Raw genomic sequence first — 16,288 nt, 5'->3', positions numbered from 1 at the left:
CCCTGTGCTTTGCTAAGCTTGTTCTAACTAGGTGCTTTAGACCACTGAGCCATCTCACCAGCCCCGATACATTCTTAGTGTAAGGTATTTTATTATAGCAGCACAGATAACCTAAGAAATCCGATCAACACCCCAGTACATTCTGCAGCTTAGGTAAGATGGACATAATCCACAAAAAAATAAAATAAAATAAATTGACCAAGCTACATGAAGAAGTAGAAAAATCTGAATCACCCTGTATCTGCTAGAGAAATCACAACTTAAAAGTTCCTGCAAAGAGATACACAAGTCCTGATAGTTCCTGGGCAAGTTGTCAAACAAGGAAGAAACAGTATGAATGTCATACAAACTCTTCTCAGAAAATAGAAGGGGTGGAAATACGTTCCAGCTCATTTCAAGTGGCCATTATCATCCTTATACCGAACCCAGACAGAGACATTACCAGAAAACCACAAGCTAAAAGTCTTCTGGAACGTAGAGAGGACTCTTTAACAAAAGACCAGCAGATGGAGCCCAGCAATATATGAAGGAGTGATAGACGACTAGTGAATACAAAACTGCCATCCATTTGCGATTCAGTGTAATTTACGGTATCTTAGAAGTATGATTATCTCAGCCAGTGTAGAAAACACGTTTGACAAAAGCCCACATCCATTCATGGCTGCATATATAAAATATATATCTGCAAAAACAGCACACTTCCGCTCATAGGTGCTTTCTCCATGACAACCAAAAACTGGAAATTAATGTTCAACAGCTGATGAACGGGTAGACAAATTGTGGCATATCCATGTAGTAGTGGAATACACGCTGGCAATAAAAATAATGAGCTCCAGAAGCCCACGGCATGGATGGGCTCCAAAACAGGCGCAGCAGCCGCCGCCAGATGGGAACTTGATGCACGAAGTCTTAGAGCAGCCGAACTCCTCTGGAGCAGGAGAGCAGAGCGGGGGTCGCTGGGGCTGAGCCCAGCTGGGGTGGGGGAGGGGTTGGCTGCCTGGTGAAGGAGCAGGCTGTGCTGATTGGTCACGTGCGTGTGTGCTGTCCAGTGTCATCCATTCTGCACTTAGAATTGGCGAGTTCCGCACACAGTCACGTACACCTTAGTACAGTTGGTTCAAAAGAAGAAACCGGTGGCTGAAAGGTGTCCTCTCCCACCAGTCCTTGCGAACCACTGTCCTTTCCATCCTTACCTGGACACCTGCTTTGGGCTGTGGGGTCTCCGCTGCCTCCACTTCTGGTGCCCCAGCGCAGGGCTTTTTGCTGTGTTCTTGGTGTGTAATTCACCCTTGCCAGGGGAGAGATGAAGAAGACTGGGAGGAGCTGGAGAAGGAGCCGTTCAGAGCACTGTCTGCAGGGTGAGGTGCTGCACACCACAGGGTGACGAGCATGTTCCTTGCTGTGGAAGGAGAGGAGGGGCCCATGTGGCTCTGTGAAGGTGTGGAGATGGGCCCTGGGCCTTGGAGCATTAGAGTCCAAGGAAGCAAGGTGGAAGAGGAGGATGGGTGCAGCAGGGGCTCCAGCCCTCCCAAGGAGGCTGAGGAGGCTCCTAGAGCTGTCTTAGGCAGGGATCACCAGACAGGGAACAGGACAGGAAGAGAGATTCACTAGGAGAACTGGCCAGTGAGACTGCAGGAGCTGACAAGTCCCACCCCAGGCCGGTGAGAGCCGGAGACCCCAAGATGCTGAAGTGTGGCCTAGTCCAAGCTCAGTACCAGAGAAGCCAATGAAGCGGCAGCTTGAGGCCAAAGAGTGCCTCAAGTTTGATGACACTTGGTGAAACAGCCTGTGGCATCCCACCCTTAGCTACAGGATGGACCTGAAGTTCAACCCTCCAGCCCTCCCCTCCTCCAGGGTGCGGACAATTTCTGTCTACACGGCTCCTCCTGCACTCAGCTGTTTCACTCGGGCTTCACAACTGTCTGTGAGACTACCAAACCATTAGTTCCATTCCACAGGTGAAACAAAACAGAATGGGAGTATTGTAGTGGCTCACCCAAGGCTAACAGCTACAAGTTACAAAGTTAGTTCTTAAACCCAGGTCTGTGTTGAGTGACCATGTGGCTTCCTGGCCACACTGCCTTCATGTTAGCTGTGTCCCTTTCCCAGGTCCTTCCAACACTCTCCCTCCATGTGGCTGGCTGGCTCTCTCTCTCTCTCTCTCTCTCTCTCTCTCTCTCTCTCTCTCTCCTTTCCCCCTCTCCTTCCTTCCCCATCTCTCCCTCTCTCTCCCCCTCTTCCTCCTTCCCCCTCTCCTTCCCCTCTTTCTCCTTCCCCCTCTTTCTTTCTCCCCCTTTCTCCCTCTCTCTCCCTTTCTCGCCCTCCCCCTCTCCTTCCCCCTCTTTCTCTCCCTTTCCCCCTCCTCTCTCCCTCCCCTTCTCCTTCCCCCCTCTCTCCCTCTCCCTCTCTCTCTCCCACTCTACTTCCCCTCTCTCCTTACCCCTCCCTCTTTCTCCCCCTTTCTGTCTCCCTCCTCCCACCTTCCTTCCCCTCTTCTTCTTCTCTCCTTCCTCCCCCTCTCCCCCCTCCCCCATCACTTTCCCTCCCCCCATCTCAGTCCCTCTCCTCTTTCTCCACCCCCCACGTCATAATGTGGCTTGGTTCTACTGTCACAGCAAGAGTGTGTATTTTGTCCTCGTTCCTGTTACCTAAACACAATACCCAGCACTCCATGGCGAGCTAGCTCCAAGGCAGACACCGGATGGCAGAGAGGACTTGGCCCATGGCAGCCAGGAAACAAAAGACAGGAGGGAGGGGCCAGAGATGAGCTCGCACCCTTCCAGGTCATGTGCACAGGGACCCAGCGCCAACCAGGCCACAGCTCCTTGCAGCACATTCAGCCATGAGCTGCTCAGAGTATAGATCTGCAGATGAATGCCCTGCCCCTGAGCCAGCCGCCTTCCACACATAGAGACTTGGGGGTGCGCTAGGTCTAAGCCATAGCAGGAAGCCCCTCCCTGCCAATGAGCTGGGAGTCACAGAAGTACACAGTGGGTAGAGGTCTCAGGGCGGGGGCTAAGCTGTAACTGAAGGCAGCACTGCAGCTTCCCTGTCCCAGTGCAGGCGCGGGAGGTCCAGGCAGCTCTGCTGTGGATGTGCCCCAACACCTTAACACATGGTGCGCACATGCGCGTAGCCCGCAGCTCCTCGTGGAAGCCTGCCCTCCTCAAGGCTGTTGGTCTGTGTTGAACTAAAAAAAAAAATCTGGAATCACTCGGGATTCCTGGGAACATTTCAGCTCTCACACCCATTGTCCTCGGGTGCTAGCTTGCGTCTTTTCACTGTGAGCAGAGGTCGTTTGCAGTCAGCCCTATTTGGGGGAGCTAGCTCTTTGTGGGGGACCTATTGTTCTGTAGCTGCTGAGCATGCAAGTCTGGACATGTAGAAGCAAAGGCCCCGCCACTGCTCCTCTCCTTGCTGGCCACTTGAGGATTCCACTGTCACATGGGCTGGCCAGCTCTCAGTGCTAGAGGTTGGCAGGCTCTTAGGATGAGACCAGGGACAGTGGAATTGGCAACAAGCAGAGGGCAGCAGCAGGTTCTGCTGGAGTTGGCACCAGGGCAGGAAGGAAGCTACAGCTCCCTGTCTCCCAGGCAAGGGTTGAGAGTTGGGATTTCAGGGGTATAAGGGTGCCTGGAAGACAGAGGGATCTGAACCCAAAGCTAAAGGCAGAAGCTCCAGAGTGGGCAGCTTGGGACACACGGCCTCTGTACCAGCTTGGGCACTGGCCTGGGGCTGGCCCAATGCCAAGAACACTAAATAAAGAGTCCGGGCTTCCTGTCCCGTCCATAGCTTATCACAGATGTGCGCAAACCCTGGAGGGACACAGCGGGCAGAGGCCAAGGTCAGGCGGAGATCTGAGCTCAGCATATCTCCCAGGGGAGGCTTTGGGCACTGGGGACACTTGGACAGGCCTCTATGTCACACCCATGCTGTCTTGTGCCCCGTGACAGAGCTCAGCAGAGGTTTAGGCAGGGGACAGCAGTGCTGGGTGGGGTTGGGTGGGCATGGCGTCCAGAAGGGGCTTCACGGGGTGAGGATCGTCATCTAGAGGAGACCTATGGATCAGCCAGTGGGGGAGGCAGCCCGGCCAGTGCTGCATAATCCAAAGGTTCACATGACTTGGGCACTGTGAGCCATGTTGGGTGGCTGACAGCCCAGGACTGACACAGAGCAGACAGGCAGGGGACACCCTGGTGCCTCATCCTCTATACTACAGCTGGCCCTGGTGTCTCCCAAGTTCTGCATTCCCACATTCAACCAACCAAGAAGGGAAAATACTCAAGGGAAGATGTACCTCCTGGAGTGTGTGCACCCTCCTTTTCCATTTTCTTGTGTGCTTTTAAAGTAAGCGCTACACTGTTTATCTGAGGGACTTGCACATCCTTGCAGTTGGGCATCCACTGGGATCCTGGCACTCATCTCCATAGATACCGAGAGATGACCACACTGACTGATGCAGATCCTAGGGTTTGGCTGCCCCAGTCCAGAGAGGTCAGGCCAGTCCCCAGAGCAGTAGCGCTCGTCTAGACTGCAAGATGTAGGGATCCCAGCTGCCAAGGGGTGTCAGAGACCTTAGGCCTTATCAGTCTTTGCTTCCTGTCCTGTGCCTTGGCAGTGACTTGGTGTCACAGTCCAAGTGCCACCATGACCAGAGTCCTAATACATGACAACCACCCACCCCCAGTACTGAGGACTGAACCCCGGGCTTATACACTGATCTACACACCCAGCCTTTCAACTTTTTATTTTGATTTTTTTTTAATTTTATTTGTGTGTGTGTGTGTGTGTGTGTGTGTGTGTGTGTGTGTGTGGCCAGCTCAGCCCACCAGGGGGCAGGGCTGGCTGGCATGCGGTGCTGGGGGATCGAACCGCGGTCCTTGTGCTTTCGCTAAAGCTTGGCCTAAGTAGGTCCTTTAGACCACTGAGCAATCTCACCAGCCCTCAACTTTTTATTTTGAGGCAGACTCATACAATGTTGCTAAGTTGACCAGGCTGGGTTTGAATTTATGATCTTCCTGCCTCAGCCTCCCAGACTCCTGGCATTACAGGCCTGCGCCACCGCACCCAGCTACAGCTGTCACTTTTTAAAACAAGTTCCATTTATGCTGCACATGAATTAATGCCCCACAGGTACGGAACCTGAGGCACAGCCCAAGGACATATCTCTCCTGCATGAGGAGCAGGAAGTGAATTGAAAGGAGTTTGCTATCAGACCCGCAGTTGAGGGCAGACCCTGCCCTTTACAGCAGGAAGCAGGCATGCGTATCTTGCATGCAATCCTCCGACCCTGGAACGCGCAGTAGGGACCGGGCTTTTCCAGCCCTGCTGAGGGAATGGGATCCCTCAGTGAGGAAATTCTCTTCCTGGGTCATTCTAGTGCAGAAACTGGGTCCCTTCTTGGTGCACTATTTCTCTTAAGGGCTTTTCTTTCAAAATTTATTTTTCGGGGCTGGGAGATAGCTTAGTGGTTTAAGCACCTGTCTAGCAAGCACAAGGACCTGAGTTCAATTCCTAGTACCGCAGTCCAAGCCAGCCCCAAAACCAGACATGGTGGCACAGGCCTGTAATCCCAGCGCTGTGAGGCTGACAGGAGGATCACTAGGAATCTGAGCTGTGTAATGAGACTCTGTACCAAATAAATAAATTAATCAATCAATTAATTAATTTTTGATGTTTGGAGACAGGGTCTCACTCTGTAGACCAGGCTGGACTTGAACTCACTATGTAGCCCAGGCTCAAACTCATAGTGATCCTCCTGCTTCAGCCTCCCAAGTACACCACCATGTCCTGAAAGGCCTGGCTTTCAAAAAAAATACCTGTTCATAACTCCTACCCGGAAAGATCCCTGTGTCACTGAGCACAGAGCCAGCAGGACTGGGCCTTCCCTCTCCTTGCCCTCACCCTTGCACTTCTAGAACAGGCCCCAAGACAAAGTAGCCCTCAGTGACATCTGCGACAGGTAGAGCTGCTCGGCAAGCCTGCAGGCACAGTGTGCCCTCCACAGGGCCCGGCATGAGCTGCCACATGACCCTGCCTGGTGCCTGGGAGGCTGGCTGTTGTCCCCACCCTGCTCCTCTCTGTGCACGGCTGGGAGAGCCAGCCCAGACCCTGCCAGGCCATGCTCCCCTCTTTGTGCAGGAGCATCAGCCGCCACCTGTTGTTAATCTAGCCCGTAATCCATGCTGCACTGTGTCAGCAGTTCAAAAGGGCACTGTTAGTATTTTTTGCCGACTTCAATTAACGTGAGATTTCAGAGGCCCCTCTGATCACATTTCATCTGTCATAAGTCAGGAACAAAATAGACAGATTCCAGTTGAGAGGAGGAAGGAGGAGGAGTTTATTGCAAACAACAACAGCGAAACAGACAGTGGGGGCCAGGTTGGGGCGGGGGCCTCAGGGCGCACCCAGGCAGGAGCCTCCGCTCCATCCCGCGCCTCAGCCCCCACCAGTCTCCTTCTCGCCCGCATGCCTCCCTTCCCCAGAAAGATGTAAGTGCAATAACTTACTTTAAAAGGCAAGAACATTTCTTTTAATATTTTGCTATAATGTAGTTACATGGTGGTATAGGCAGTAAAATTTTATGGGACCCACCTCAATTTTTTTTAACTTTTTCTGAATTTTTAATGTATTTTTAATAGATATTTTTTTAGTATTCCACCCCAGGCCATTAAGCTAAAGGAAAAGTTGCATTTATACAGGGTTAAAATATCTTACAATGAGACAGTAAGCACTGGCTGAGGTCCATGTTCCTTCACGCACTCGGCTGTGTTCACCACCGCACACCAAACGGATTACTCGACACTGAAACCGTCCTCAAAATCAGTAGTATAAAGGCCTAGCTCTATGTGTGACAGGGAGGGTGACAAAGGAGGGGCAGGAGAGGAAGTGTCTCGTCCGACGCCACTGATACCAGCCAGCAGGAATACCCTTCCTCCCTTCAGCGTCCTGAAAGAGGTGAAGCGGGGTTGGGGTCGACTTTGAGAAGTGGAGCTTGTCACGCCGTCTCACTTGTCAGATGTGTGCTCATGGATTACCATCCTAGGGGGCCGGCTTCCCCGCTGTCCTCGCCCAGCCAGGCCTGTCTGCCTGAGCCTTGCCAGGCAGGGCCACCCCACACACCAGCAGCCCCCGGTGTCCTTCCGTGTCCCCACGTGAAGCCCAGAGAGAGAGAGCACCTGGGAACACAGGCCCTGTGGCATGGTCATAGAAATGTTCTTGGTGTCCTCCCCAGCAAGAAAGATGGGAAGCGGGGGTGGCTTGGTCTCAGCAGTGTGTGCTGGGGACCCCCTCACTCGTGCTGTGCCCTGCCCACCACAGGTGCTTTAACCTGCCTGCCAGGTGGACATCAAGTATGGTTACGAGAATCCAGGGAAGGTTTGATGGCCCTCACCCCTGGGCCTGGACAGATGGGGCTTCTGGAGGTGGGAGGGCCCTGGATGCAGGGCCGGGGCACAAGGCCCTGCAGGGACTCTAGGCTCCCAGGATGGGGACAGTGCCCACTCCGTGGCCGACTAGCACCACTTCACAGTCAAGCGGCCACCTCTGTGGGGACATCAGGCAGACAGTGAAGGAAACCTGCAGCCCTGCGGCACCCTTGCTGAACAGGAGCCTCGCCTTAGGGAGCATCTTCTCACCACCTCCATGGGCCTCCGTCCCTGAGGAAGTCAAGGAGCCACCTTGTGGCTGCTACAAGGAGCCAGGGTCCCCTTTGTCCTCTGGCCAGCACCTGTCACCCTGAGGGCCAGCTGAGCCCAAGCCCTAGAGCCTGGGCAGCATGGCCCTGTCCTGTCTCAGTGATTGGGGTCACTCTGCTCCGGCTGAGGGGACTGGTCAGCAAGGAGGTGTCTGAGAGCCTTTCCAACTCGGTGACCTGGACGGTGGGCAGGCCGGGGTGAGTAGCTGCCTCTGGAGAGAGGAAAGGGGATGTCTCTGAACCCGTCTCGGCCACAGTAGGGAAGAGGCACCGTGACCATCCACCTCCTCTGGGAGGCTCTTTCTCCCCACCATGGGGCTTGACATTTATTTGCTTGATTGGGCTCTGGCCTGGGAGCAGACCCACATAGGAACAAAGTATCTCTCTGGAGGTCCCTTGAGAAGATACCACCTGAAGCCCGCCTTCACCCTCCCCCACCCTCTTGGCCCTGATTCTCTGTGGGTGAGTGACTTCCTCCAGCGTCCTCCCTGGCCATGAGGGCTCTGAGAAGGAACCGAGCTGGCCCTTCCTTCTGCCCCTCCTTGCCCTTGCCAGACAGTAGGGAAAGCGAGTTATCTCAGTGGACCTCAGAATGAGGGAAGGGCTCCTAAGAGTCACTCCAAGATCCTCCAACATCTGAAAGCCAAGCTTTAGGGGACATTTAATTCCAGCCTGGGGCCCCTTTCTCCTCAAGAGCTAGCGTCCGTGAGGTTTGACTCTTGCTAGGGAAGGCCCTGGCCAAGGCAGCCAAAAGGGAGTCCTGTCTCTTCAGGCTGGAAGCCTGGCTCCATGAGGCAGAGATGGGGGCAGAACTATGCCCGGCAGAAGCAGCAGGAGGGTAGCTCTGAGAGCCTGTGGAAGATCATGCCTGGCACACACTGGCCCCTAGGCCTGGGGGAACACAGAGTGCCACCCACTGGGGATGAGGCTGTGCCTGAGGATGGGATAGGCTGAGGATGCAAGAGCCATCTGCCTTGAGCCCAAGCATGGCTCTGAGTCCCCTGGTAGAGCCTGAGGACACTGCTCTTGACCCCTGCCACCAAGGCCCTAGCCCTAGCTTATATATTCCAAGTCATAGGTCCTTTCACTCCAAGAGCAAGGCGGGGGGGGGGAGGGGGAGGCCAGGTAGAGACAGGCACCCCAGAGCTCCTGCAGAGGCCCTGGAGAGACAGAAGCACCACGCACACAGAAGACGGAGCCACCCTGACCTTCCGGGGCGGCAATGCCACCTCCCTACAGCCTTCCTTTCTCCTGGAGCTTCTCTTCTTCCAGCACGTGGTGGCCCCAGGGGTCCTGGCTTCTCCCTGCTGTGTCCACCAGAACCAGTTTCAGAACACCAGGGTCTGACGACCCTCCAGGATGGCAAGGGATCCCCAGCTCCCACTCCGGCCTATACTGCTGGGCGTGTCCAGCTCAAGGGCAGCCATGCTGGGGTCTCTGGGGCCCAGTTCAGTGCCTGGAGTCCAGGAGGCAGGATTTGTGTGCTTTCAGGAAATGGGGACAGACACAGCACAAGTAGACCAGATTGACTGTCACTGCTGTCTGCTTTGGAGGGGAAACTAACTTGGACTCAAGGTCAAAGCAGGTAGGCGGAGGAGCATGAGGGGACAAAAAGGGCCTTTAGCCTGTAGCAGGCAAAAAGCCACAGGTCTGGGTGCCTTGCTGTCTCCACTGCCAGTACTGGGGAGCACAGGTCAGGGCCTTAGTGCCAGGGAGCCACAAGGGTCTGTGCCCCTCTCTCCCACGGTCCTCAGGGCTTCAGACTTGGGGTGGCTGAAAGTGCTGAGGGTCAGGCCCCTAGACCAGGCCAGGCGCCTATGAGCAAAGTCGAGTGGGAGGCTGGGGTCCTGGAAGTGCGGGCGTGGCAGGCACAGGGATGGCCAGGAGCGGCCCTGTCATGTGGCCCAGGAGATGGCCGCACTGTGCTCCTTGGCCTTCATGCGCAGCGCCGCGATGCTGGAGGTCTTGCGGTCCGGCTCCCCGTTCAGCTCGTAACCGTTGAGGCTGGGGCTGAGGCCCGCTGCCCCAAACAAGTTGCCCACGTGTGTCTGGCCCACATGCCCGCCGGCCCCAGACACACTCAGGAAGTCGGTGACACTGCTGGCGCCCGAGCCAGGGGGGTGTGCGTGAGGGGACATGCAGGCAGGCACCGGGTCACAGGGGACCACACAGGCGGGCACGGGCGAGGCAGCCCCATTGTTGCTGATCCAGGTTGGGTTCTGAATCTGGGGGAGTGAGGAGAAAGCAGTCAGGTGGGCTGGAGGGTGGGGGGCCAAGGGCCCTAACACAGATGGGCTCACCCCGATTCCCAGGGCCCGCTGCAGGAGCGCTGACTTCAAGCCACAGAAAGTCTACTTTTCTGGTTGATGTGAGCACAGCCTTGGGAGGGGGGCGGCACTGCCTCATGCCACAGGGGCTGAGGCTGAACAGGATGCCCACCAGCACTCCTGCGTTTCCTCCCTCCTGCAGCTCCCCACTCTGTTTCCACCTTCCTGTGCCCCCTAAGATCTGGCAGGAGGAAGGCAGGTGCAGAGGACCTGCTTCCAGGACTCTTCTGCTCGGGATTCTCAGCGGCCTCAAGCCCTTTCTCAAATGTCTGCAGGGCTAGGGAGATATTAAAAAGCAGACAGGAGCTGGGCTTGGTGATGCACGCTGGTAATCCCAGCACTCTGGGAGGCTGAAGCAAGAGGACCACAAGTTCAAGCCCCATCAGGGCAATTTGGTAACACAGCAAGACCCTGCCTCAAAATAAAAACAGGGCTGAGGAAACAGCTCAAGTGAGAAGGTCCTGGGTTCAAACCCTAGTACTGCAATCAATCAAGCAAGTATCAATGAAGTACCATGCAGAACGGGAGGGAGATGGGTCCCCAAGGCTGGCAGGGCATTCTGAGGGCATCAAGCAGCTGCTGGCTGGCCAGGCCGCACCCCAGGCTCTTGCCCAGGCCTCTTGGTGACGGGAACAGCACCTCATTTCAGGTTTTTTCCTCCAGCTTTGAGCTCAGGTAGAAGGCCTCAAGGCTGGGGGCTCGGGGTAGCCGAGGCTGGGGAGGGGGGGCAGAACGTGGAGGAGCGGAGCGGGTGCAGCTAGTGCACGCAGGAGTCTTCCATATTCCGCAGCCTCCCCCAGCCATGGAGCATGTGGGGACCCAGAGCAGGGCAGAATGTGTGCTACTGAGGTTGGAGAAGCAGCTTGGAGCTGAGGGTGTGACCTGGCCGGTGGGGGGGGTGGGGGACACCCAGACTACTACCTGTCCCTCTGCACCTCACTGAGGTCTGGGAGGGAAGATGACCAAGCCAGAGGCAGGGAGGACGGGATACCGCAAACTGCCTTTTGGTGACCAAGTCACAAAGAAAGCAGACTCACAGACTTTGTGACAGCACTGAGACAGATGTTTCTATCATGTCCACGGCACCAGCGAGGACACCGAGGCAGTGACCCCAACCCAGGCCTGGGAAACTCCAGGGCGCGGCCTTACCTGGGCGTAGTTCTCTGCCCGGGTGAGCAGCGGCAGCTCATAGGCAGTGGAAAAGTGGGTCCGAACCTGCTGCATCTGCCCGAAGCGCTCCCTCTTTCTCCACTTGGCCCTGCGATTCTGGAACCAGACCTGCCAGATAAAGTGGATATCATAGGGGTCGGGGGGACAGTGTTCTCTGAGCCCCACCAGTCACACTGCATGGGTGGAGGCCTTGGGGCCACAGATCAGCATTAACTTTGGCCTTTGTCCTTGGAGGTGCTAATCTCCACACATCAGCACTACAGCAAAAATCATCATCATCATCATCATCCCAGAGCCAGGAGGCTGAGGCAAGAGGATCTCTGGGAATTTGAGGCCAGCCTGGAATGCCTAATGATGAAAAGACCTTGTCTCAAAAAAAAAAAAAGCAAAAACAAGAAAAGCTGAAGCCACAGGTGTGATCTTGGACCAGTAACCCTGTTTGTTTAAGCTTCAAAATCAAGAGTGGCACATGTCACACATGGAGGAGACAAGCTACCCCCTTAGCTGCCATCTAACCAATCCCAACACAGAGCATGCCGTTCTGCTGTGGGTCACAGCTCTCCAGCCACTCTGATAAAAGCTACTAAGTCCCCTCTAGAAGGTCCTTCTCCTGGACCAGTGATGACACCAACAGCCTGCTATGGCCCACATGCCACAGGTTTGCTCTCACGGTGACAGTCACACCCAGTTTCTCCATGGCTCTGTCGAAAAGCTCATGGCTCCCTAGACTCTGTCCACAGGCTCAGGTCCAGAATTGCCACCAGCTGCATCTCCTCTGCAGCCTCCTTGTGGGATACAAAGTCTCCTAGCTCAGAACTCCACGAGTGACGATGGGTGACACGCTAGGGACAGTGGGGGCTTGGTGGGCACCAGAGGCAGTCGGGGAAGGCTTCCTAAAGGAGAGTAGGAGCTGCAGCATTGGTGGTTGTCTCAGGTGTGAGCTCAGGACAGTGAGGCCTGACACTCAGGAGGAGATGGCTCCCCCTGTCACTGCTCGTAGCTTGTGGGGGGACCTGGCTAGAGAGGAGTGGGCTGGGTGGAATGTGCCCTCAGCCATGGGGCAGTGGGTCCTTGTCCTTGGCTAGAGTGTCTGGCTGGCTTAGATCCCAAGGCTCAGGTCATGTGTCAGAGAGGGTGAGAGAGGAAGATGAGGTGGGCTTGGCTTCCTGCCAAGCTGAGCTTCGCTCTGGTGCAGACCCTGGCACTTCCTGAGGGCACCATCTGCCAGAGACTCAGATGCAAGAGAGCACTGGCACCCAGCCCCCAGGGAACAGAGCCCTGTGAGGCTCCTCCAGGTCTGGCTCATATTGGGGCTGGTGGGCAGCGCCTTCCTTCCCCCTCCACCCTCTGCATCTGTCTGGAAAGAGTCCCTATTTGTCCCCTCTGCCCAAGCCCCAAGGAGCCAGGGTGGCTATGCCTCCCCATAAATGCAGCCTGGCTTATGGGGCTGGCAGAGGGCCTGAGGGACCACTGGTGTTGCCAATGCCTCGGGTTCTGCGCTTGTACCATGGACCTGGGTCTGTGCCAATTTGTCACAGGGAGGGACAGTGCCACTTGGGAGCAGCAGGGGGCCAGATGGAACTGCCCTGGAGTTCTTAGAGGACTCTGCATTTGTTTATTTATAGCTCAGACCTGGATGGTTGTCTCTTGCCAGAAGAAAAAGGTCAGAAAGAGGGGGTGGGGTGCAGGTCCTGTCGGTGTGGGGCACAGCTGTGCTGGGTTTCCCCACTGCCCCCCAGCTCCCCTCCTCTCCTAACCCCCATGCCCGTGTGTGCACGCATGTACACACACACACCACACGCAGAGCGCCCTTCCTGTGACCTCCCTGGAGACCTGGCTCGGGGTCACAGTCCCTGCCCTGCAGCCTCAGGGGTTTGGGGGGGCTTTCCTCCCAAAACCCCTGGGGTCCTGGCCAGGCTGCCCAGTGGGAACCAAGGGCACACGGGTCCCCTCCAGGCTGTGAAACAAGATCCCCCTTTATCAGCGGCCTGGAATGGGGGTGGGAGCATGAATCCTAGGAGCTTGTTTTCATTTCATGTTTAATTTCCTGCAGGCTGAGCTAAATCTTTCCGCTCCTGCCTCAGCCTCCCAGGGTTTTTGGGGGGAGGGGTGGGGAGCCCACAGGAGGCATCAGGATAGAACCCTCCTTTCTTTCTTTGAGGGTGGGGCCAAGGCAAGATACGTTTATGTTGCAACTCTAGTGTCTCTGTGGGTCCGGGGTCCCCTTGTAATGGGAACATAGTGTTGCTGGGAACCAGAGGAACCCGGGCCCAGCAGGGAGGATGGGGTGGGGACAGAAGGTGGCTGGTGTGTGGCAAGGGATCCAGTTCTGCGGAGAGGAGCAGGGGTTGAACTGTGGGACTGGAGAAGAGGGAATTGGGGTCTGGGTTATCTGGGCAGACAGATGGAGGTGGGGAGGCAGAGAGCTATTGGGCCAGAGGGCCAGCCTTTGGGATTTATCTGGTGCTAAGGACAGTGCCAGTGCCTTCTTCTGAACACTTAACCCTCATTTGGTCCCCAGGCTGGGGCTTCTGCTCAGATCAGCTCTACCAGAACTTTTGCCAAGGAAAGAGAATGAAGACGTGGAAAGAACTAAGGATGCTATGTGTGAGCACCCTCCTGGGAAGGTGGCCGCTGTGGGCTGCAACTTATACTCCTAAAGAGAAAGAGACTCAAAGCTAAGTCACCCTGGCTGATCTGCAGCATCCCCCAAGAGTGCAGTTGGCAGTGGCACCCCAGTGGGTCCCCTTCCGCTCCCATCTGTGGGTCCTGAGACTCCTTCAGTCTCTGGCTCCTGCTGCTTAGCCCTTGGACCTCAGGGCCCCGCTGTCGCCACTGCGGCCCAGAGGAGAGCCGCTCTGTCCCTCTGATGTCATGCCCCAGGACCACCCCGCTCCCCAGCCCACCCAGGCCTGGCCCACTCACAACAGGCCTCTCTGGAGGACCAGGCTGTGCAAGGAACCAACTGTCTTGGCGAAGGCCTCCCAACCGCAGCCTGTCTGGGGCCAGGGTGGGGTGGCCCAGGGTGGGGAAGCCTTGCCTTATTGTCTTCAGATACCAGCTGTGGAGGTTGGAATCCCAGACAGCAGCGAGAGGCCCCTGCAGCCCCCTGGAGCAGGGCCAAACCCTAGGCTTCTTCCCCGGAAAGGTCCATCTTGGGACCCCCGTCACCCCCTCCCTGTCCCCACCACCCCTAACATGGGACACCTGGCTTGCCACCAGCTGAATATGGGCCCCACAAACAAACTCCACGGAGGCAGGCAGGGGGTTCCATCATACCCCACATCCCCTATGGCAATGCCAGGCTCCGCTCAACCCAGAGGTCTGACGCACATGGAGATCCCACCCACCCTGCTGCTCTGTACAGAGCGAAGCGTTGCAGCCCGGCCCAGCGTCTGCTGACAGGGAGCCTGGGCGGCTGCGCAGTCCTCAACCCCTGGCTCAGAGCTGCTGCTGGGCCTCTGCAAACTCCAGCCACCCCTGCCATCTCTGGGCCTTGCTTCTTCACCTATCAAGTGAGGAGATCAAGCGATACTCTCCAGCACTCTGTCCTGGGTTGTGCAACAGATCGGGGCTTCCTTTTCTTTTTTGCCCTCCAGGGAGCCCATGGTTGAAGGGGCCTGGATCTGTAATGTAATTATCTGCCCACTTTTAGTCGCTGTTCTTTGATTTTAGGGCCAGGGATGTAGCTCAGCAGCACAGCACCTGCCTGGCAAGCACATGGTCCTGGGTTGGATTCCCAGCACCAAAAATTAAAGTTTATTTCATCCAAGGACAAGTTTGCCATCTATTCCCCTCAAAATATACCCTGGGGCTTTCAAACACACTTGTCTTGTGTTCTAGCCACTTTCTGAAGCAGTTCTGGAAGTCCTTATTTGTCTTTGAGGTTGTGATTTAAAAAAATAATCGTGAATGCTGCTACCAAGCGCCGTCCATAGGAAGGGCAGGCGCCTACAAGGAGAATGACACCCTCCTCGGCCTCATGCACCAGACCTGGCACCATGTGACTTCCCCTGAGATCCACATGACCGTGAGAGGTAAAGACTTTGAGTTGATAGAGGACACTGAGGCAGCCAGGACAGCACAGCTAAAGACACTCATGAAAGAGGACTCCAGAGCTGCTTCGGAAAAGGGACAAGAATGATGGGATGTTTTTTCAGAATGAGGGGAGGCAGGCTGGTGAGATAGCTCAGCGGACCAGAGCACCTGCTTAGGCATGCGCAGGGAGCAGGGTCTGATCCCCGGTCTCACATGCCACTCCAGACCCACTCCTGGGGCACGCTGAGCCGGCCACCAAGTCAGGGCGTGGTGGCCCACACCTCCTGATCCCAGCGCTGGGGAGGCTGAAAACTCCTAGGAGAATCGCTAGGAGTCTGGGCTGTGTAGTAAGACCCTATAGTAAATACATTAAAAAAAACAAAACCCGAGGGGGAGGATTTGTGGCAGTGTGTTTTTCAATATACTGTATTTTCAGATTTTCGCACCTCCACATTTCCATCGTGCCTTGTGAGTCTGTACAGAGAGAATGCTCCGTGGTAGCTGCGCGGTGCTGGCTGAAAAGTGCCGCGTGGTCACGCATTCCTATGATTTGTGCAGGACTAGCTGTCACTCTCGTAACCCTCTGAACTCTGCTCCGGGCACACGCGCACTTGCTGGGGCGCACTGTGCAGCACACTCAGGCACACACACCCTGAGTGGAGGACGACTGGCCTGACCCCCTCTGGCCTGACCCCCTCTGGCCCAGCGCTGTGAGGCACTCCCCAAGCACCGCCCCTTCTTCTGCCCGCCCCCACAGATCTCCAAGCCCATTGGCTGGGGCTGAGGTTGGGGGCGGACATGCAAGGTGATCTGGTGCAACACCGCCACACTGCCGACCTTCCGCGAATGAGCCTGCCATATCGTGGCGTGGTTGCATCGTCGGTGGCCACAGAACCTGATAGCTGTGCATCTACTGCGAACCCCAGGCCTTTGCACATTGGCCGTTTTTCACGAGAAAGTTTCTGGACTAAATTGCCAGTGGCTCTGTGTTATTCACGTGTCAGCACTGCGTTGAAGGGTCTGTAATGAACTAAGGCTACAGTACCCCGGGACCCAC

The 16,288-nt window shown here is 55.9% G+C and overlaps 1 protein-coding gene across 1 annotated transcript in view; it reads right to left on the bottom strand.

The window, feature by feature from the left end:
• Positions 1-8,424: 8,424 nt before the first annotated feature.
• The window catches only part of Alx4 (ALX homeobox 4), a 37,662-nt gene continuing 29,798 nt past the window's right edge, over positions 8,425-16,288 (bottom strand). Inside the window, exons 3-4 of the mRNA XM_004627023.2 lie at positions 11,173-11,301; positions 8,425-9,921 (exon numbers count right to left, since the gene is read on the bottom strand). Coding sequence (XP_004627080.1) covers positions 9,592-9,921; positions 11,173-11,301 — 459 coding nt within the window. The 3' untranslated portion in view covers positions 8,425-9,591. The remainder of the gene's footprint in view (positions 9,922-11,172; positions 11,302-16,288) is intronic.

The sequence above is a fragment of the Octodon degus genome, unplaced genomic scaffold (genome assembly GCF_000260255.1).
Source record: "Octodon degus isolate 3935 unplaced genomic scaffold, OctDeg1.0 scaffold00018, whole genome shotgun sequence".
Lineage (NCBI taxonomy): Eukaryota > Metazoa > Chordata > Mammalia > Rodentia > Octodontidae > Octodon > Octodon degus.
The sequence above is the reverse complement of the archived record's forward strand: the minus strand, read 5'-3'. Positions and strand labels throughout refer to the sequence as shown.